Source organism: Carcharodon carcharias, chromosome 4, assembly GCF_017639515.1.
Source record: "Carcharodon carcharias isolate sCarCar2 chromosome 4, sCarCar2.pri, whole genome shotgun sequence".
In the NCBI taxonomy this organism is placed as follows: domain Eukaryota; kingdom Metazoa; phylum Chordata; class Chondrichthyes; order Lamniformes; family Lamnidae; genus Carcharodon; species Carcharodon carcharias.
In genome coordinates this window covers 60971123-60993776 of record NC_054470.1, presented here as the reverse complement: position 1 = coordinate 60993776, position 22654 = coordinate 60971123, and the positions used below count along the sequence as shown (strand labels likewise).

Genomic DNA, 22654 nt, shown 5'->3' with positions numbered 1-22654 from the left:
TTACAATAAATATGAAATAAAAACAGAAAATGCTGGAACTCTAAAGAAGAGTCACGCTGACTCGAAACATTAACTCTGTTTCTCTCTCCATAGAGACTGTCAGACCTGCTGGGTTTTTCCAGCATTTTCTGTTTTTATTTCATATTTCCAGCATCCACAGTATTTTGCTTTTATCATAAGGAGAGGTTGTTGGACCATTTGCTTGGTAGGTGTAAGTACACTCTAATGAAGAACCGGAAGCAAAGATATAAAATTGACCAAATTATTTACACCACAATTTATATTTAAATCTTTACCTTGTAAGTGTCAATTCTACCCTTAGTTCTTTATCTTATACTCTTAGGAGTTCAGTTATGCACTTCATCTGGAGAAGATGCTCATTAATTTTGTGGGCAAAATATTCCTTTCCCATTTTTTGATTTAAACATAAAATACTGGTTTTAGTCTTGTTATCAATGTAAAGCTATTTAAACAAATGCTATAATGCTAACCTTAACATTTTATTAATTTGACGTGCCAGTAGTAATGGTGTCATACCATTGTCAAACTGGAGTGTTGCTTTTCCTAACTGGGCGAGGAGGAATATGGAGTTATTCTGTTTTTGCCGCGAACAATTTGAACTTAATGCAAAAACTTCACTTCTGGGTTGGGCAATATCTTTTACAAGTATACTGCTTTCCATCGTCTCCAGGCCCTGTTTGTCAGAGTTGCTTTAAGTCGTGGAAGCAACAGAACCATCGCAAACTGTGAGATCCCGTTAGCATTGGTGGTGCATTTTTTTGGGTTCTCCAAGCTGCTCTGAGATTTTGCAGCCTGCGCCCCAAACCTCTGAACCCGTGATGTCAATTCCACTGTTACCAAACGTTTCCAATGCATCTTTGTCAAATTTCTCCTTAGCTCCCACCTATCCCTGATCTTGTATTTTGCAACATCTGCTCCACCCCCTCTTAAATGGTATAAAATCCATCACATTTCTACTTCTCTTTAACTCTCAAGAAGAGTGATTAATTCCAGGCCTATCTTAAGCTTGACTTGGGAAAAAGCAATCAGTGTCATGATCCTGCTATGTCTTGAGATCATGCTTCCAGGTTGTACTAATGCTATCTCGCAAATTGTGGAAATGTGCAGAGCATGACTAAATGGGCCTACACTTTGAATGTAAATTGAGAGGGTGATGCACAGTGGATGCCAGCTTATATATAAATGCCAATCATCCAGTATCATAGCTGAAATACGAAAATGCCCTTAGTATTATTCTCTCAGCTTTCTCCTTGGGTGTGCTTAACTAATTAGAAGTTATCATTGGCATTTTCTAATGTACTCTTGGGGGAGAGTAGATGACACAGTTTGAAGCCAGATTAGAAAAAAACTTGCATTTATATAGCACATTTCATGACCTCAGAATGCCTTTCGATGTTTCACAGCCAGTGACCTATGTCTGAATTGTGGTCACTATTGTAATGTAGGGAAAATAGTTTTTATACAGTGAGGTCTCTCTTATGGCAAAGAGATAAATTGGCAATAATCTATCTTTTAAGTGGTGTTGATCAGCTGAAGAATTAATGTTGGCCAAGATTATTATGCCATATCACGTCTTCATGTTCACCTATGTTTCATCCAAAATTTGGTACTCCATTTGCAACAGTCCCACAGTATTACTCTGGAGTGTCAGCTTAGATTATGTGCCCAGCTCCCTGGAGATTTGAATCCAAAATCTCTGACTCAGAGGCATGAGTGTTTCACCCAGCCAAGGCAGTTAATATAAAGAAGTATTAACACCTAAAATAGTATTTTTTCAAAAGTTTCAGCTGCCACTTATCTCTTGGCCTAATTTTATTAGCATAGTAATAACTGAAGACAGCCTAACTTCATTTTCTTTAACGACTGCTGATTTTACATTCTAGGACCGAGTCCTTCCCGAGACCTAATTCTTTTTTCATTAAAGATGAAAAGAAAAGGTGCAAATACTGGAACTGTGAAATAGGAACAGAAAAGGTTAATAATATGCAGTACAACATTTGAAAAGAAATATAGGCTAGTGTTTTATATTGGAACTATTCCTTTTTACTGCCTCCTTTTTCTTGGTTTGCTGTACAACCTCACTTGTCTCTGTTTTTCAGTTCTGACAAAGGAAAGGTCATTTTATGAAATCGCACTCATGGCGAGGAGTCTCACTACCAGAAATGCTAATCAAAAACTTGAGCTCACAATCCCCATGATTTATTGCTAATTTAAATTAAAAACTTTCACTCATGTTTTCTCTTTTTAGATACTAATGTGTAGAGTATATTGATGTACTTGTTCTTCTTCTTTACCAATATTGCACTGTACAACTAGCACATTGCATTAAGTTATAATTGGACATGGATGTTTCTTCCTATCGTGTATGCAATTCTTGAGATCACCTAAAAGATGGGGAATATTATTTAATAAAACTTTAAAATCAATTGATGTCACAGATAGGGACTGATTCAATTAAACTTTTAAGGGCTGCGTTTAAAATTACCTCATCATTATAGGAATCCTAGTCAAATTACTTGATAAGTGTTGCTTTTAGGCTTTTTTATACCTCTAGCCTTATTATGAAATCAAATATGCTATAGGTATCTAATCCATTCCCGGTAAATTAATTGCACTTCTGTAACACTTTAGCTGAGATGGGGGAAACCAAACAGCTTGCAGTCAAATCTGTGCCTCTCATGCTGTAATTTGGTAATTAAATAAACCATATTTGCATGCCTTTGTTACACTAACTTAACCAATTATTAAAGTCCTAAATATGCCACTTCATACAGGTTTTCTGGATGTGAGCTAAGGATGTCAACCAACTTGTACTCAGATAATCACAAGCCTCCCTAGATTTGCTGTTAAGGCTTGACGTCATCTGGTGCTCTTGATTACATTGTAGCCGTGTAATTCACTTCCAACTTTTAATTCTATATATGCTGATGTGCCCAACAGCATACAAAAATCAAATAAACATCACTTTCCATTTGTTTCAAAGGACAGCATGGATGATTTGAATCTCACAGGCTCGTTTGTATGCAGTTTCTCAAACCATCAACATGGACCCTTGAATTCAGAGGAGTAATTAAGAGAACTTGACTTAACTGTAGCTGTATTTTTAAGAAAAGTAATTGAATGAGAGATGGAGTTGTTAATAACATGCCTGAAGTTTGCTGTTTCCAAGCTGTCATAGTACGCAAACCAATGATGTACCCTAAGCTAACAAATTATTGCCGCTTGTAACCAACCAAAATCCTGTAAATTTTCTGCCTTGCAGGTATAGGATCAGTTTACTTTCATGCAACATTGAGCTTCCTTGGTCAGATGCTAGATGAACTAGCAATCCTTTGGGTTTTAATGTGTGCCCTGGCTATGTGGTTCCCAAGACGATATTTGCCACGGATTTTTCGACGAGACAGGTAAGGCTGGACACAAAAGTGTCAAATCATGTATTTCATATAGTCAGCTAAAAGTCTCAAAAATTATTTTTTGCATTGATGACCCATCGGAAAATCTTTTGTGTGGGAAGGACATGTTCCTTCATGCAAAAGCAAAACACTGGATGCTGAAAACTTGAAACAAAAACAGCAAATATTGGAAAAGCTCAGCAGGTCTGTCAGCATCTGTGGAGAGAGAAAAGGCGTTTAATGTTTCAGGCCTTTATGCAGTTTGATAAGTTACACTTTGAGTCAAAATGTAGCATGAGAAACTGTCAAATGTTGTCTGAAACATTTGTAAATTGTGTTCATAAATTAAACCTGTACTGGCATTTCCTTTTATACCCTTAAGACTTCAACATTTTATAACGACTTACTTTTTCAAGCATTGTAGAAATATCAATTGTTTTGCTCATTTATTTTGTAAAATCCACATGAGTATATAATAGGAAGCTTCAGCCAGCTCAAGTTTTCCTGTTCCTCCAGAACTGCCTTATATACATTGGATTTGTAAACAAAATTCAAAGTAGCTTACAGATAATCCTTAATCAAAAGCCTGCCATGATGGGAGTTCCCACCCCTGTATTGGCCCAGGGCCAGGAGTGTACATTTCTGCAAAACTTGGGCTAATCTTTTCACACAGTATTTCTGTTGACTTCTCAGAAATCTTGGCATAAACTTATCACCTGAATAGACTGAGGCCAACTTAGGACCAAAGGTATTTAAAAAAAAGGCCAAAACCATTCTGTGCTTGATAAAAAGGAGGATGGAGTACAAGAACAATGAGGTTATGATAAAAGTTTAAATCACGGTTGGAAGCCATCCCGTCTATCATGTCCGTACTTGTTCTTTGCTAGAAAAATCCAGAAGTAATCCCACTCCTGGGGCAAAATCTGTTGAGGCATCCAGGGTCTCGCCTGCTGACTGGAGAGCTAGCGAGAGAACCGTGCTGCCTCTTTTTGGGAAGGCCTGCTGAACCACAAGTCAACCAGGCAGTGGCGAGGCCACTGGCTGGCCTTCCCCCGGAATCACGACCCCAGGGGCAGAAGTCTCACCTGTTGAGAGCCTTTGGGCAATCAAAGGCTGGTAACTCTTTGTGCTCAGCAGCGCCACATGGGAGGCAGTGGCTGCTGCAGCAAAAACACCTACAAGAATCCCAGGATCATGGAGCTACCCAGGCGAAAGGTAAGTAATGTTGGGGGTGGGTGGGTTTTGTGGGGTGGGGGTCACAGGGAGAGGTGTATAGAGGATTTGGATGCAAGGGCCAGATGTGGCTTTCAGTGGGCACCCCCCTTCTTAATGTCCAATCTGTTGATCAGGCACTGAGTGCCTTTGATCAAGTGACAGCACACCGGCCCCCATTGCTCCCCAGAGGTGACAAGGCCGCGTGGTTTTAGCTGCCATGTACACCGCATGGCAACAGGTCTGCCTGCAGCTGGGTTAATGCCAGTGGTGTTGGGATGAGGTCCTTAGGTGATTATTAATTGGCCATTTAAGGGCCTCAGCAGGTGGTGGGAGGGCCAACCATGGGCCTTCCCACCTAGAACTTAATTCTGGTGGAGGTGGGAAGGCAGCAGGGTTCTAGTACACCACTATCCTACCTAATGCCCTTCCCATCTCCAAATTTGCCACCAGTGGGAGCAGAAGATTCCACTCCTGATCTCACTCCATAGCCCTCTATCTTCCTTTGTTTCAAATATTTATCCAGTTTTACTTAAAATATACAATATGTCTGCCTCAACTTCTCCCCATGGCAAAACTTTACATGTTGAAAGAACTTTCTGCGTAAAGAAATTTTGCATGACCCGTCTCTTCACTCTCTTAATGACCATTTTAAAATTGTCGCTGACTCTTCAACAAGATAAAATTGTTTTTCCCTATTCACCCTACAAAGCCTTCATGGAAACCTCAATTTAATCTCCTCTTAGCTGCCTCTGCAGTTAATATAGTCCTGCTGTCTCATATCTGTCCTTGCCCTTGTGCCAGCAACAATAATAATTTATATTTAAATAGCACCTTCAACATAGGAAAATATCTCAGGGCACTTCACAGGAGCACAATAGATGAAAATTTATATTGAGCTAAAGATAATATCTGGAGGGTTGGTTAAAGGCAAAGGGTGGAATTGCCCCAGATTTGCACTAAACAACATTTTACCCAGCGGCTGTGATGGGGGCTTCTCGCGCAGTATTGTCCCAATCCTACCGCATTAATTATTCATTCCTGGAAAACGTGCTATTTCAACAGTGGTGGGCTTCGATTCGCCCGCCACACTGCCACCTCGCCGTTTAATCATGCTGGGTGCCACATTGAAAGTACAACGCACACACACTTCTTAGCGCTTCTAGCCTAGGACTGCCCCAAATAAGACATGGTCCCAAAAGGCAAGAAGACTGCGGCTCCAGGTTTAGTGATGCATCCCTCCAGTGCCTTTTGGATGCCGTGGAGGCCCGCTGAGATGTCCTGTAACCCCACTCTGGCCGTGGGAGGGACAGCAACATTACCACTCTGGCCTGGTAGGCAGTGGCAGTGGTGGTCAGTGCCAGTGCTGCACAGAAGAGGTTGGCCACCTAATGCAGATAGAGGACGAATGATCTCATCTGTGCCGCCAGGGTAAGTGAACCATCTCATCACTCTAAATTCACACACTCACAAGCCCATCACACATTCACTGGCATCTCACTCACTGCCAGCTCAAGGCACATCATCACTCACACACAGACCCTCACATCTCCAACTGGTTTCATCTGCCCTGGAGATTGCCTCCTCAGCCCTCACCATCTCGACGCAACTTGCACAGATCAACTTGTGCCCTCACACAAACACTGGGATACCCCCCTTCCCCAGTACAGCCTTCATCCTGCAGCCTCTTCCTTTGCCTGAGGCCACCTCTCCCCCTTCCCTAAGCAAGCCCTAGCTGTACAAAACCACCCCACGCCTTATGGCTGATCTGGTAAGTAAAGACTTGCCCGTGAGCCCCCATAAAAGTGATGTGGTGCTGTCTGCGAAGCCTGGTGCTGATGACTCTGAGTGCTGCCCGAAGCAAGATAGGCAAACAAACTTCAAAGTTCCGAGTGAAGTGCAGCTTGCCAAGTGCATGTCGCTTATGTGAAACATGTCATTATGCTTTCACATCATGAAACAGACTTTTGACCTTCTCGTTATATTGTCTGCTCACGCTGCCAAACACACCTGACTCCTACAGGCAGGGAAAATTCCACCTATAGGTTTGAGGAGGGATTTAAATAAGGACAGAGAGGTTTAAGAATTTCAGAACTTAGGCCTAGATAGCTGAAGGCATTTGCTGCCAATGATGGGGTGAAGGGAATGGTGGGAGCATAAGACTCCAGAGCTGGAGGAATGCAGAATTTCTAAAGGTTGTAGGGTGAAGTACTCACAGGGAAGAGGAAGACATTGGAGAACTTTGGGTGCCAGCTTGAGAATTTTAAATTCAGGGTTTGGTGGACTGAGAGCCACTGTAAGTCAGCAAACACAGGGGTGATAGGTGAATGGGGCTTACAATGTTTTGGATGAGCTCAAATTTATGGAAGGTTGAAGATGGGAGGCTGGTCAGGAGAATACTCAAATAGGTCAAGAGGGAACAAAAGCTTGGTAATTTTCAGCAGCAGTTGAGCTGGAGTAGGGTTAATGAGTGATATTATAGGGTTCAAAATAGGTGATCTTTGTGATGGATGGGATTATAGATTTGAAAGCTCAGTTCAGGGTCAGTAGGGAAGCCAAGGTTGTGAACAGCCTGAGATAGTTGCCAGGGATAGAATCAGTTTTTAGGGAATGGATTCATGATGGGGCCCGAAGACAGTGGCTTCACTCTTACAATGTTTAACTGAAAGAAATTGCTGCTCATTCAAGATTTTTTTAATTCATTCATGCGATGTGGGCATGACCATCCTTAATTGCCCTTGAGAAGGTGGTGGTCAGTCATCTTCTTGAACTGCTGCTGTCCATGTGGTACAGGTGCACCCACAGTGATGTTATGGATGAACTTCCAGGGTTTTGACCTGACAATGATGAAGGAATGGCGATATAGTTCCGAGTCAGGGTGTTATGTGACTTGGGAACGTGGAGGTGTGGTGTTCCCATATGCAACTGTTGCCCTTGTTCTGCTAGGTTGTGGATTCTGGGAGGTGCTGTCAAGAAGCTTTGGCGAGTTGCTGTAGTGCATCCTGTAGATGTTACAAACTGCAACCACTGTGCACCAATGGTGGAAAGACTGAATGTTTAAGGTTGTGTATGGGGTGCCAAGTTAGCGGACTGCATTGTTCTGGATGGTGTTGACTTTCTTAATTGTTGTTAGTGCTGTACTCATCCAAGAAGAGCAGAGTATCATGATCCTGACTTGAGCCTTGTGGATGGTGAAAAGCTTTGGGGAGTCAGGAGGTGAGTTACTTACTGCAGAATTCTCTTCAGCTGATATGCTCTTGAAGCAACAGTATTTAAGTGACTGATTCAAGTAGTTCCCTGATCAGTAGTGATGTTGATGCTGGGGCATGTGAACATAAGGACATAGGAAATAGGAGCAGGAGCAGGCCATTCGGCCCCTTGAGCCTACTCTGCCAGTCAATAAGACCATGGCTGATCTGATGTGGGCTCAACTCCACTCCCCTGCTTGTCCCCCACAACCCTTGACTCCCTTGGCAATCAAAAATCTGTCTCACTCAGCCTTAAATATATTCAGTGATCCAGCCTCCACTGCTTGCAGGGCGAGGGGACAATGCCAAACACTAACAACCTTCGGAGAGAAGAAATTCTTCCTCATGTCTGTCTTAAATTGGAAACTCCTTTTTCTGAAACTGTGCCCTTTAGTTCTAGATTCTCCCACGAAGGGAAACATCCTCTTATCCCCCTCCTGTCAAGCCTCCTCAGAATCTTATGTTTCAATACAATCACCTCTCATTCTTCTAAACTCCAATGAGTATAGGCCCAATCTGCTCAACCTTTCCTCATAAGACAATTCCTTCATCCAGGAATCAGCTGAGTGAATCTTCTGTGAACTGCCTCCAATGCAAGTATGTCCCTCCTTAAGTGAGGTGACTAAAACTGCGCACAGTATTCTAGGTATGGTCTCACCAGGGCCCTGTACAGTTGTAGCAATACTTCCCTACCCTCTTGAAATAAAGGCTAAGATTCAATTTGCCTTCTTAATTAATCACTGTACCTGCATGCTGACCTTTTGTGATTGGTGTACAAGGACACAAAAGTTCCTCTGTGCTGCAGTATTCTGCAGTCTCTTTCACCATTAACATCTGGTGATGATATTGCCTTTGAATGTCATGGGGAAATGGTTAGGTTCTCTCCTATTGGAGATGGTCATTGTCTGACACTTGTGTGGCACAGATGTTACTTGCCCAAACCTGAATGTTGTCCAGGTCTTTCCACATTCAGGCACACACTGCTTCAGTATCTGAGGAGTTGTAAGTGAAACTGAAGGCTTTGCAATCAACATCAAACATCCCCACTTCTGACCTTATGATGTATGGTAGGTTACTGATGATGCAGCTGAAGATGGTTGGGCCTAGGACACTACCCTGAGGAACTCCAGCAATGTCCTGGGACTTAAATGATTTTCTTCCAATAACCACAACTATCTTCCTTTCTGCTGGGTATGACTCCAGCCAGTGGAGAGTGTTTCCTTGATTCCTGTTGACTTCAATTTTACAAGGGCTGCTTAATGTCACACTTAATCAAGTGCTGCCCTGATGTTAAGGGCAGTCACTCTCACCTTACCTCTGGAATTCAGCTCTTTCATTCATGTTTGAACCAGAAATGTAAGAAGGCCTGGAGACAGATTGAGCAGGTTGTTTGCGAGTGCTGCTTGATAGCACTGTCAGTTATACCTTCCATCACTTTGCTGATGATTGAGAGTAAACTGATGGAACTATAATTGACCAGATTGGCGTTTTGTGGACAGGACCTACCTGGGCAATTTTCCAGTTTGTTGGGTAGATTCCAATGATATCCCTATTGGGGGTACAGCTACTTCTGGAGCACAAAACTTCAGCACAAAGCTGGGATGTTGCCTGGGCTCATAGCCTTTGCTGTAACTAATGTGTTTAACTGTTTCTTGATATCCCATTGAATAAACCAATTTAGCTGATGACTGGCTTCTGGGATGGTGGAGCCCTCAGGAGGAGACTGAGATGGCTCATCCATTTGACACCTTTGGCTGAAGATGGTTGAAAGCACTTCAGCCTTGCCTTATGCACTGACATGCTGGGCTCCCCCATTAAAGAGGACTGGGATGTTCATGATGCCTCTTCCATCTGCTGATTATTTAATTGTCCACCACCATTCGCAACTAGATGTGGGAAAACTGCAGATCTTTGATCCAACCCATTGGTTGTGGGATTGCTTAGCTCTGTCTACAGCATACTGCTTCTGCCGTCGAGCATGCACATAGTCCTGTGTTGTAACTTTGCAAAGTTGGCAACTCATTTTTAGGTATGCCTGATGCTTCTCCTGCCATCCTCTCCTACACTCCTCATTGGACTACGGTTGACCCCTGGCTTAATGGTAATGGTAGAGTGAGGAATATGCCGACCATGAGGTTACAGATTGTGGTTGAATACCATTCTACTGCCATTGATAGTCCACAGTGGCTTGTGGATACTTGGTTCTGAACTTCTAGATTCCTATTTAGCATGGTGGTAATGCCACACAAGATGGAGGATGTAAATAAAAGCAAAATATTGATGAAGAGTCATACATTAACTCTGCCTTCCTCTCCACAGATGCTGTCAGACCTGCTGAGTTTTTCCAGCAATTTTTGTTTTTGTTTAAGATGGAGGATATCCTCTGTATGAAGGCGGGACTTAACCTCCAAAAGGAAATCCAGTGGTCACCCCTACTGATACTGTCATGTACAGATGAATCTGCAACAGGTAGATTGGTGAGGGTGAGATCGAGTAGGTTTTTCCCTTTGAGTTGCTTCTCTCACCATCTGCTGTGGGCCCGGTCTGGAAGTTCTGTCTTTTAGGACATAGCCAGTGCGGTCAGTCATGGTACTATCGAGCCTCTCTTGAAAACCCCTTCCCAGAGTACATTCTGTATCCTTGCTATCCTCAGTGGTTCCTCCAAGTGTTCTTCAACATGGAGAAGTATTGATAGCTGAGGGAGGGTGCTAGGTGATAATCAGCAGAAGGATTCCTTGCCTATATTTCACATGATATAATAAAACATCATGCAATCTGATGTTAATGTTGAGGATGCCCAGGAACCCTCCCTCCTGATTGTGTATCACTGTGCCACCACATCTGGTGGGTCTGTCCTGCCAGTGGATAGATTATATTCAGGGATGGGTGATAAACAGTAAAGTATTATTCTGTGAGTATGACTATGTCAGGTTGTTGCTTGAGTAGACTGTGGGTCAGATTTCCCAATTTTAACACAAATCCCCAGATGATTGTGAGGAGAACTTCGCAGGGTCAATTGGTTTGGGTGTGTCTTTGTCATTTTTGGTGCCAAGGTCGATGCTGGGCGATCTGTTTTGTTTTATTCTTTTCATTTTTTTTCTAGTGGTTCTGGTGCAGCTGAGTAACTTGCTAGGCCATTTCAGAGGTGGTTAGGAGTTGACAATATTGCCATTGGCCTGGACTTGCATATCAGTTAGACCATGTAAGGATGACAGGTTTCCTTCCCTAACAGACATTAGTGAACCAAATGGATTTTTAAAACAATCTGGCAGTTTCATGGCCACCATTACTAATACTAGCTTTTTATTCTAGATTATATTTAATTAGCTGAATTTAAATTTCCAGCTGCCATGATGGGATTTAAACCAATGTCTCTGGATTATCTCTGGATTATTAGTCTGGACCTCTGGATAACTAGTCCATTATGATAACCATACCCTTGAGGGTAAATACTGGAAATCTGAAATAAAGTCAGGAGCGGCTGCAAATACAAAACACATTTGTCAATATTGGTACAAATGTGCAGGAAGTCCCTCAGCCGATGCTGACAGACAGACAATGTATTTCCAGCATTTCCTGTTTTTATCATTGCTGGGTAGTGCCTTTGTCAACTGAGCCACCAGGAGAAGCTCATATTTACACAGTTAACTACCATTCCCACAACTCTTCCTAATAAATATTATTGTTCATGGCTGCAGAGTGAAAGCTTTAAACAAGTGCTTTCTCACTTCCAAAACATGTTGTCCATGGAATTTGTAACTTTGCAAAGGGTGAATTATGAATTGATAGACTTAAAAAGCCGGTTAGAATTTTGCATTAACTTTCTTATTAAGTGGTTGTTTGCATTCATTGAATTACATTCATTGCATTCTTGATCCTAGCAAAGTTCATTAATAAAAGAGTGAAAGCAGTCAACCTTGACAAGATGCCTTAGCTAGAGAGTTTGTCCTGAGATGGGAATAGCAAAGTAGAAACAGAGATTAATTTCTGTTGCTGCTGCTCGGTGACATCATTTGAATACACAACATCAGATTCTATGTGTACTTTGAGGCCACTAGCTCTACCTCACCACCAACTATCTCGCCCCCTTCACTGCCTCTGCTGTCAGCCTGCTTGTCCAATATCCAATTGATAATTCATATTTTTAAAACAGGCTCCCCATGAGAATTCATGAACTATCTTCATTTTTGTAAACATGGTGCAGTAAAGTGAGATGACAAGCTCTTATTGTGGTATTGATATTAAAAAAAACACTCAATCATTGCCTTTCGATGGATTGGGCAAAAGATTTTGACTTTTTAAGACTTTCATTCTGCGCAATGAAAGCTTAATGTTTATCTAGATTAGTTGTGGGAACGGTACTGTAAATATGAGTTTCTCCTGGTGGCTCAGTTGACAAAGGCACTGTCCAGGAATGATTATAAACAGGAAATGCTGGAAATACATTCCATGTCTGTCAGCAGCTGTTGAAGGACTTGCTACGTATTTGAAGAGATATTGACGAATTAGTTTTGTACTCATAGCAGTTCCTTACTTCATTTCAGATTTCCAGTATTTGCTGTTTCCTTTCCCTCTTTTTTTTACTTGTCTAGTGTGGAACTGAACAATATTAAGGTGAGGAAAAAAAATCATGCATGGTTAATTGCTAACCTAAATGTTGGAGAGTGCATGCGCATGGGTGACACACGATCTATTTTGACTGTGACATGCTACACAATTGGAGAGCCTGCTGACACCACCTGGCTAGGTTCATCTATGAATCATGGCCATTTAGGTGATATACAGAAGATCCCTCACACCTATAGAATTGTACCCTTAGAATGAATCAGTGACTTCAGGAAAGTGGTGAAGAAGGGTGAAAAAACCTGCAAATATGGGAGGTTGTGCTACATACATTCTGTAGTGTTCAATAAATGATGTTACATTGGAAGTTTGTTTTAATTTCAGTCTCCAATGTGTTACTCCCAAGTTGTCAAGGACACTGTGATATTACCACAACCTATGTGCAGCTGTGCTTTCCCTACTGCTATTATACAGTAACTTTTCTGATGCAATATATGGCATGACTGACCTTGGTAAAATATTAAGCTCCTTACTAGCACTGAAAGAAACAGGCCTCACCAATGCAGTGTCATTAATTTCTAACCATGGCACAGTGACTGCAGAACTGGTGTGCATCAAGGTTTGCTGTCACCCCAAATGGGCTTGATTTCCTTAGGCCCAGTGTCTGCTGAGAACAGGTGTGGGTTCCATTATGGACCTGGTAAAAGTATAAAAAATATTAACATACAAAGGCAATTGATCCCAAAAGATTCCCTGCCAGAGAATAATATTTTTTAACTTTCATGTTTGGCCCATTAAAGACCTCAGGCTCCGACCCATCAGAGTAGATCCTCTGGGGGAGGTGCTAGTGTGGATGTGCTCACCCTAAATACTGAAATAAGTCCATTCCCAGTATTTGGAACAGGGGCCATTGGCACTTTCAGGACATGTCCAGAAGTCTCATCCTGCAGCACTTACTTGAGATGGAGCAGGGACCCAGGACCCAAGACATTTAAGTGTTAAGTGGTGAATCGAAATACCAGGGAAGCTTGTTGAAAGAAAACATGGAACAAGAAAATTGGGTCACCAGCTATTCATAATTTATTTTAAAATAATCACAGTGGATTATATACTGGGCAGAACATATAGCAGCAATAAAATGTGAATTAAAGTCTGAAAGGAAATTACACAGATTCTATTAACTGTAACAAGTTTCTTTGTGTTAATAATAAGTGAGCTTGACAATAGCTCTAAGTTAATAAAATATTTTCTTCACAAATGCAACACTTTACCATAGTAAGCATCATAATTGATGATAAAATGAGTTCTAAGATTCTTTCCTTGGTTGAAGCTAATTGAGATGTATAAGATGATGAAAGGAGTTGTTGGGATATATAGAAACTATTGCCCCGGTGGGGAAAGTGGAATCTGGAACAACGGGGTGGGGAGGTGGGAGGCAGACCATTAAGGGGTGGTGTCAAGAAGCACCTCGTCACATAAACTGTTGAGGCTAGGTTAATTAATAATTTAGAAACAGACTGATAAGTTTTGGTAGGCAAAGTTATTAAGGGTTACAGAATAAAAGCGGGTAGATGAAATTAAGATACAGATCAATTATTATCTAATTGAATGATAGAGCAGGTTCGAGGAGCTGTGGTTTCCTCCTGTTGTTGTATTTCTGCATTTCGCCCTAGAAGGAAAAATCAATTGGGACCAGTGCTCTTATTTCCCAGTTTTTACTGGCATTCCATCTTAAGGTATACAAGACCAGTTCAGACCAGTGCTCTTATTTCCCAGTTTTTACTGTTTTTTCCTTCTGCTGGAGCAGATAAACAGAAAGTTTAATTAGTGACAATCTCGTAAAGGTAGCATACCTTTCATGGCACCTCAGTTGACCCAGTGTATTAGATGTTGCCAAAATGCATGCTTTGTCCTACTCTTGGTGTATATGTTGCTGCCCTCCCCACCATTTTTCATCTAATGCACGTTTAGGACTATAATGGCATTAGGAGTTGGCCTCAATTTTTCAGCTCAGCAACACATGTTTAGGGTTATACTCACCTAATATGTTGGCGCATGGGAGAAAGCAGGTGATACATGCTGCTTTGCCAAGAAGATGCGTGGGTGCTTAAAACACACCCATGCCTTTCAAAATGGTGACCACCTACACCAGCTCTGGTGGTTCACATTTTATACTCAGTGTATAAACCAACCCCTGTTTGTGGAAGCTTCACAGGTTGTCTCATAAGACATGATCTATGGGAAAGCCTGTGCAACTTTGTCGGTTACCTGAAGCATACAGTTGCACATACTGATAGTATACTGCCAAACAGTTCTTCACATTTGGGCAGGCTTACTCCTTGGCAGGATTACGATCATGGATTTGGTTATCTGGTTGGGGAGGGGTGTCTTGTTGGGCACAGAGTTTAAGGGCAGAATTTTCCATGCTCACTGGTGTTGGGCATGATCGGTGGCGTGAGCAGACACTATGAAGCGATCAATTTCACGATGGCATGAAACCAGTTCGCGATTGTCCGCTCAGCCCACCAATGACAGGCTCCGTTTCCTGCCATCTGACGTCGGGAACTTCATTGTAATGCACCAGCATATCATTATCAGGCCAGCCCGCCGGGATTGTCATCCCACCTCACCGGATTGTCTGCCCACCAATGCTGACCTGTTTCATAACAGCACATAAAAGGCGGCTTGCAGAGGTGAGCACACAGTATTGTTGTGCAGTGCTCGCCAGGGTTGCCAGTTGGACTTCAAGCTTCAGGGGTGCTGGGGGGGTTGGGGTTAAGGGCAGCCCTGCCATTGAGGTGACTTGTGAGGGGTGGGCCCAAGGTACTGCCGTTGAATATAGAGCACAAGCATTTGGGGTGGGGGGGGTAGAGTGGGTGAAGGAAGAGACCATGCATTAGGGAAACCTGTATAAAGTGACCGTTCCTCTGCAACTGAGACAGTTCAGGCACAGCCACATTGGTATGATTGGAGTCGGGCCTCTAGCTTACCTGCCAACTCAAGCAATGCAGAGGCATCAAAGTGCCACCAAGTGCTCCAAAGATTTTCACCCCCTCCCCACCGCCCTCCTGCCCCTGGCACAGGCTGCAAAGTCACGAGCATTTTAGTGGATGGCAAAACAGTTGGACAACTGGGCATGTTGTATAATCTCCTTGCTAAATCTGGCCATGGAGCAGTCACAGGTGGAGGCACTCACAGCAACCTTACAATGTCAGCATTCTGGCTTGGTCCAGTCTCCCTCATGGTTCAAGCTAACAGTGCAGCTTTGCAGTGCGGGTTAGGAGAATGCCTGTGCCTGAGCTGAGAGCACAGCATGCAGCCCAGTAGGAAAAGCTGCTGCCAATCGATCAGGTGGAGTGGGGCGGAGGAGGTTGGGGTTTCGGGCAGCCATGCAGCGCACTAATCTCTCACCAACCAAGTGGTGGCCCAGACTCCCCTGGATGTCTGGATGTGTTAGAGGCCTTCACACTTAACCAGGACAGTTTTTAGTACACCTGTGCTAATCACATGTCTCTCTCTCTTTCATCCTGCAGGCGAGTACATCAGGATCATGGAGCCTGGTAAACTGTGTGCCTGATGGCCTACAGAGCACGAAGACAACGGAGGAGATAGCAACTGAGGCTCCTGGCTGGGCAGAGGCAGGAGCAACAACCTCAGGAAGAAGGAGTGGCTGGGGATCCAGCACACATCACCCATGACCCACAGCGAGCCATAGCAGGCTGGCGCCTAGCGACATCCAGGGTCTATAGACGCTGCCTTTCATTCCTGCAGATGACCGAGAACCAGTGTCGCCAGAGACAGCGCATGTCTAGGGAACTGGTCGGTCAAATCTGTAGCTACTGCAGGGTTTGGTGCCACAGGAACATGGTTGCAGGTGCAGGGTGTGATTGACTGCACTCCCATGGCACTCACATCTCTGTCACAATACACGTGATGAACTACATCAACAGCAAGGAGTTCCATTCGCTGAATGTGCAGCTGGCGCACAACCACCAGAAGTGCATCCTGCAGGTGTGCGCACGGTTTCCAGGGGGTGTACACAATGCCCACATCCTCAGTCAGTCACAGATCCTGTAGTCTTCCAGGGTCCACAGAGGCTGCAGTGCTGGCTCCTCGGGGACAAGATCTACCCACAGAGCATGTGGCTAATGACACCCGTGCGGCAGCCTCAGACTGCAACAGAGCGACGGTATAATGAGGCTCATGCTGCAGCTCACAACTCGGTGGAGCAGACCAACGGGATGCTGAAGATGTGGTTCAAGTGCCTGGACCGGTCTGGTGGAGCCCTGCATTATAGTCCGTAGAGGGTGTCACGCATCATTGTCCTCTGCTGTGCCCTTTACAACCTGGCACTCCAGTGTGGAGACAAGCTGGCAGTGGAGGAGATGGAGGAGCTGGACATTTCCTCTGATGAAGAGGATGCTGACAGGGATGGGGATGAGGAGGTCCCCAGAGGCGACAATGATAGAGAGGAGGCCCTCACACAGGCTAGGCGAGATAGGCACACTTGGGAGGCCCTCATAGCTGCTAGATTTGTGGAGGATGATGACGACATGCAGTGAGGTGACCCCATAGATCCTCAAATTGCATTGATGAATGTTTGACTCCAGTCTGGCTAATGGCTGTGCACATACCCACTGTGAGAATGCTCCTGTCATGGAGACGCAGTGGAAGCCCTAATAGTTGCTCAATTGCAGGAAAGTGAGGACGACATGCAGTAAGGACACTCCATGAATCTTCACATAGCCTCTGAGAATGTCTGACTCCTGTCTGGCTCCGTGATCAGGGTCATTTTATAGAGACACATCCATGAAACTTTAAATGCACCTGATCCTTTGTCCACCTTCAGCATCTGAGCCCTTCAGGAGCACAGCGTCACTGGTCACAGATGCTGAAGAGATGGGGGCCAGCCCCACCTTAGAGGTGTTGAGAGCACACAGAGAATGAAAGAACTCTGTGGCACCTGCCCACTACATTCTGGCAGCAATGACAAGCATCGCCGAGGTGCAGACATCAGGAATGTTTCCAGGGAGTGTGAGGCTGGACCATCACTGTGGTCTGAAGGCTACCCAGAGCACAGGGAGGAGGCCCTGGATTGAGATACCCTCCTTTATCTTGTGCAGAAAGATTTCACATCTGAGTGTCAAGAACACTGCTGACAGAACAAGGAGCCATAGGCAGGGAGACACTCTTGGGAGTTTATTGACAATAGCGAACAGTATGTACAGGTGATTAACACCCGTGCCCAGGCTGTGCAACTAATTTTCCTTTGATGTTTTGTTTGCACTTCAGCCCCACGCTTCTGAGCTATGGGCACCCGGTGTGGAGGGGGGCCGGGAGGGATGAGGACCTCCTCGTGAGCCTGCTCCTGGGCTTGGCCAAGTTGGCCATTAACAGGTCCAGGCAGCGGGGTCATCCGATCCGACTGTCTGCCCCTCTTCAGTGGCTAGGTTCATGGCTGAGTGTCCCTGGAGAGGGATCACACGGTGTCTGCTGACACCGTCGAGGCCTTCCGTGCCCAGTGGGCATCGCGGGGCCAGGTGTGTTTTATCGACCCCCTTAATCACATTTTGATTTAATGTTTGTAAGTTTCCTTTAAATTTTGTCTTTAGTTTTGCAGTTCCCTAATTTAGGGGCTGTGTTTATTTTGTCCCTGATTTTGTTAATTTCGTTTATTTGGTGGACTCTAAAAGAGTTAATTCTCCTTTGATGTTTTGTTTGCACTTCAGCCCCATGCTCCTGATCTATGGGTGCAGAGGGGGGCTGGGAGGAGGACCTCCTTTTGAACCTGCTCCTGGGCCTGGCCAAGTTAGCCATTAACAGGTCCAGGTAGCGGGTGATCGAGGGGTTTCTTCCACGGCTATGTTCGCGACCGGGTGTCCCTGGAGAGGGAGCACGCGGTGTCTGCCGGCACCGTCGAGGCCTTCCATGCCCGGTGGGCACTGCGGGTCTGGGGTGTTTTATTGACCCCCTTAATCACATTTTGATTTGATGTTTGTAAGTTTCATTTAAAATTTGTCTTTGGTTTTACAGTTCCTTAATTTAGGGACTGTGTTTATTTCGTCCCTGATTTTGTTAATTTAGTTTATTTGGTAGACTCCAAAAGAGTTAATTCGCCTTAATTTTCCTAACCCTGCCACTATGCTTTGGTGCTCCCTGGACATCCACAACGAAGGTGGAGGCAGCCTGCTGATTGCGACGCCCTGTCTGTGATGACCTTGGCAAGCGTCCTCTGGAGGGCTCTGGCCTGCTTTCAGAGTCCTGCTGTGTGACAATGGCATCCTCCTTGGCCTGTGAAGCTGGAACTGCTGTGGTCACAGGGAGAGGGGAGTCGGATAGGCTGGACAATCTTGGAGTCACCTGGATGGATGGGCCCAGAGTGTGTACCTGCTGATCCATCCCCCTATGGGTGCCCAGAGGTGCCTGGCTGACTCCTTGAGGAGAAGGGGTAACTGGAGTGAGATCAAGCTGCGCAGCACCCCTCTTGAGTTCACACTGTTGGAGGCCAACTATGGCATCATAAGCTAAGCCCATGCAGCAGTGCAGGAGTGAAGTCCTGGACCAAAGTCTCCATGGCGGCTGCCATCCTACCAGTGTTGACCTTGGTGCGTTGGCATGCCTGCGCTATCAAGGCAGACAGACTCTTCCATCATGCCTTGCAATCTGAGGAATGCAGCGGACATTCCTTCCTGAGGTTCCCCAGCTTGCTTTTGCAGCTCCAGCAATTGTGACATGACCGAGTCCAGGGGGCTTGTCATCTGACTCAGATTCAGCAAATTTCAGGCCTCCAGCAGTCCTTCGAGTGCCCGATACCAGTGAGGTCCCTGCCACTGCCTGCTTTTTAAAAATAAATTCACGGGATGTGGGCTTCGCTAGTTGGGCCAGCATTTATTACCCATTCCTAGTTGCCCTTGAGAAGGTGAGCTGCCTTTTTGAACTGCTGCAGTCCATGTGCTATAGGTACACCCCCAGTGCTGTTAGGGAGGGAACTGCAGGATTTTGACCCAGCGACAGTGAAGGAACAGCAATATATTTCCAAGCCAGGATGGTGAGGGACTTGGAGGGAACTTCCAGGTGGTGGTGTTCCTATCTATCTACTGCCCTTGTCCTTCTAGATGGTAGTGGTCATGGGTTTGGAAGGTGCTGTCGAAGAAACCTTGGTGAATTCCTGCAGTGCATCTTGTAGATGGTACACACTGCTGGTACTGTGCATTGGTGGTGGAGGGAGTGAATGTTTGTGGATGTGTTGCCAATCAAGCGGGCAGCTTTGTCCTGGACTGACTGTTGTGGGAGCTGCACTCATCCAGACAATTGGGGAGTATTTCATCACATTCCTGATTTGTGCCTTGTCGATGGTTGGCAAGCTTTGGGGAGTCAGGAGGTGAGTTACTTATTACACGATTCCTGCCTCTAACCTGCTCTTGTAGCCACAGTATTTATATGGCTAGTCCAGTTCTGTTTCTGGTCAATGGTAACCCCCAGGATGTTGATAGTGGCAGATTCAGTGATGGTGATGCCATTGAACATCAAGGGGCGATGGTTAGATTCTCTTTTCTTGGAGATGGTCATTGCCTGACACTTGTGTGTTGCAAATGTTACTTGCCACTTGTCTGCCCAAGCCTGGATATTGTCCAGGTCTTGCTGGATTTGGACATGGACTGCTTCAGTATCTGAGGTGCCATGAATGGTGCTGAACATTGTACAATCATCAGCGAACATCCTCACTTCTGACCTTATGATGGAAGGAAGGTCATTGATGAAGCAGCTGAAGATGGTTGGGCCAAAGACACTATCCTGAGGAACTCCTGCAGTGATGTACTGGAGCTGAGATGACTGACCTCCAACAACCACAACCATCTTCCTTTGTGCTAGGTATGACTCCAACCAGTGGAGAGTTTTCCCCCTGATTCCCATTGACTCCAATTTTGCTAGGGCTCCTTGATGCCACACTCAGTCAAATACGGCCTTGATGTCAAGGGCAGTAACTTTCATCTCACATCTGGAGTTCAGCTCTTTTGTCCATGTTTGAACCAAGGCTGTAATGAGGTCAGGAGCTGAGTGGCCCTGGCGGTACCCAAACTGGGTGTCAGTGAGCAGGTTATTGCTAAGTAAGTGCTACTTGATAGCACTGCTGATGACCCCTTCCATCACTTTACTGATGATCGAGAGTAGACTGATGGGTCAGTAATTGGCCGGGTTGGATTTGTCCTGCTTTTTGTGTACAGGACATACTTGGCAATTTTCCACATAGCCAGTTAGATGCCAATGTTGTAGCTGTACTGGAACAGCTTGGCTAAGGGTGCAGCAAGTTCTGGAGCACAAGTCTTCAGTACTATTGCTGGAATATTGTCAGGGCCTATAGCCTTTGAAGTATCCAGCGCCTTCAGCCATTTCTTGATATCAGTGGAGTGAATCAAATTGGATGGAGACTTGTACCTGTGATGCTGGGGACCTCCGGAGGAGGCTGAGATGGATCTTGGCACTTTTGCCTGAAAATTATTGTGAATGCTTCAGCCTTATCTTTTGCACTGATGTGCTGGGCTCCACCATCATTGAGGATGGGGATATTTGTGGAGCCTCCTCCTCCTTCAGTGAGTTGTTTAATTGTCCACCACCATCCATGACTGGATGTGGTAGGACTGCAGAGCTTAGATCTGATCCGTTGGTTGTGAGATCACTTAGCTTTGTCTATCACTTACTGCTTATGCTGTTTGGCATGCAAATAGTCCTGTGTTATAGCTTCACTAGGTTGACACCTCATTTTTAGGTATGCCTGGTGCTGCTCCTGGCATGCCCTCCTCCACTCTTCATTGGATCAGACAGTGCGATATGCTCAGCAGATTGTGATACTGAGGCTGTTCTAAAACTAGGCATATGTCTCTGCACTGGTGCAGGGTGTGGGTGAGCGCTGTGATGTGGCTTCAAGGAGGGTGCCTCCAGATTCCTCTTCAGCGGTTTCTTCGGGGTTTGATCGGAGGCCCTGGGTCATGGACTCCATCAGCTGTTTCTCAGATGTGCCTGCGGAAACAAGGGGAGATAATTAGTACATGGCAGTGGCCTGTGAAACAGGACACATCACTCACAGCATGGTTGTCTGATATATGTTGCGCTTGGTAGAGCACCGCTGACCTCACTGTCAGCACAGGAACGGTCCAGTTCGCTGCCGGCCAGCTGGATGGCTCTGATTTCAAAATCCAAGAGGATCTTGATTTTGGGCATTCCGCCACCGGTCAGCAACCTCTCCCTCTTGTTGTGTGGCAGTTTGTTCTGCATGATTAGAGATGGAGAAAGTGTAGGTAGGATGCCTGCCAGGCCAGATGATAAGTATGCCTGACCTATGTGGGTGGTGAGTGGTTCCATGGATGGGATGAGGACAATGACAGTGAGTGAGAGAGAGTGAATGGTGATGTCCCTTGAACACTGCAGTGAGTGAGATCACTGTGGATATGTGATGAGTTTGTGCGTGTGTCAGTTGAAAATTATGAGAAAAGTGACTTACCCTGGTGGAACGGAGGAGATCATTCATCCTCTTGCAGCTCTAGGTGGTTGTCCTCTTTTGAAGGGCGTTGGTGCTGACCACCACTCCCACCACCTCCCAAGCTGGGTTAGTGCAGTTGCTGCCCATCCTGTGGCCAGAAGAGGGGTAGAGGACATCCTGGTGGGCCTCCACGGCATCCAAAAGGCACTCGAGAGATGCGTTGCTGAACCTGGGGGCTGCAGTCTTCTTCGGTTTCAGGGCCATGCCTTCTGTGCAGCAGTGGTGGTCTGGAAGTACTGAGATGTCTGCTTGTGGCTGGACTTTAAACCTGACGGCCGGCGTGATGCAATGGCAGGGTGATGGCGGGTGGGTGAATGAGAGCCCACCCGCCATGGAAATGATACGTTTCCCGGGAATGCATAATTAATGTGGTAGGTTTGGGACAATACAGCGTGAAAACCCGCCATCGCGGCCGGTGGGTAAAACGTCATTTTACCCACCTGCTACCGCATTTAGTGCAAATCTGGTAAAATTCTGCCCTAAGTAGTGTCTGACAAAGAAGCTGACCTCTACCATTTCAGAGGCTAAGCTACTGGTACCTTTTCCTAGTAAATTCTTACAAAAACCAAAAATAACAAAGTAAAGTTATCAAAAAGAGCAAACAGTTTTACCATTGTTTATTATAACAGGGTTGCATAAACAAAATCAAGGCAAAATGTTTTTTTAAAGTTCAGCTTTTT

The 22654-nt window shown here is 45.1% G+C and overlaps 1 protein-coding gene across 6 annotated transcripts in view; it reads left to right on the top strand.

The window, feature by feature from the left end:
- acer2 (alkaline ceramidase 2) overlaps positions 1-22654 on the top strand; it is an 80286-nt gene that overhangs the window by 13283 nt on the left and 44349 nt on the right. For all 6 annotated transcript variants that reach the window (XR_005942824.1, XM_041186238.1, XM_041186239.1 and 3 more), the window contains exon 3: positions 3284-3425. Coding sequence is in view for 5 of the 6 variants with exons in the window: in XM_041186238.1 (XP_041042172.1) it covers positions 3284-3425 (142 nt within the window). In the remaining variant the exon portion in view is untranslated. The remainder of the gene's footprint in view (positions 1-3283; positions 3426-22654) is intronic.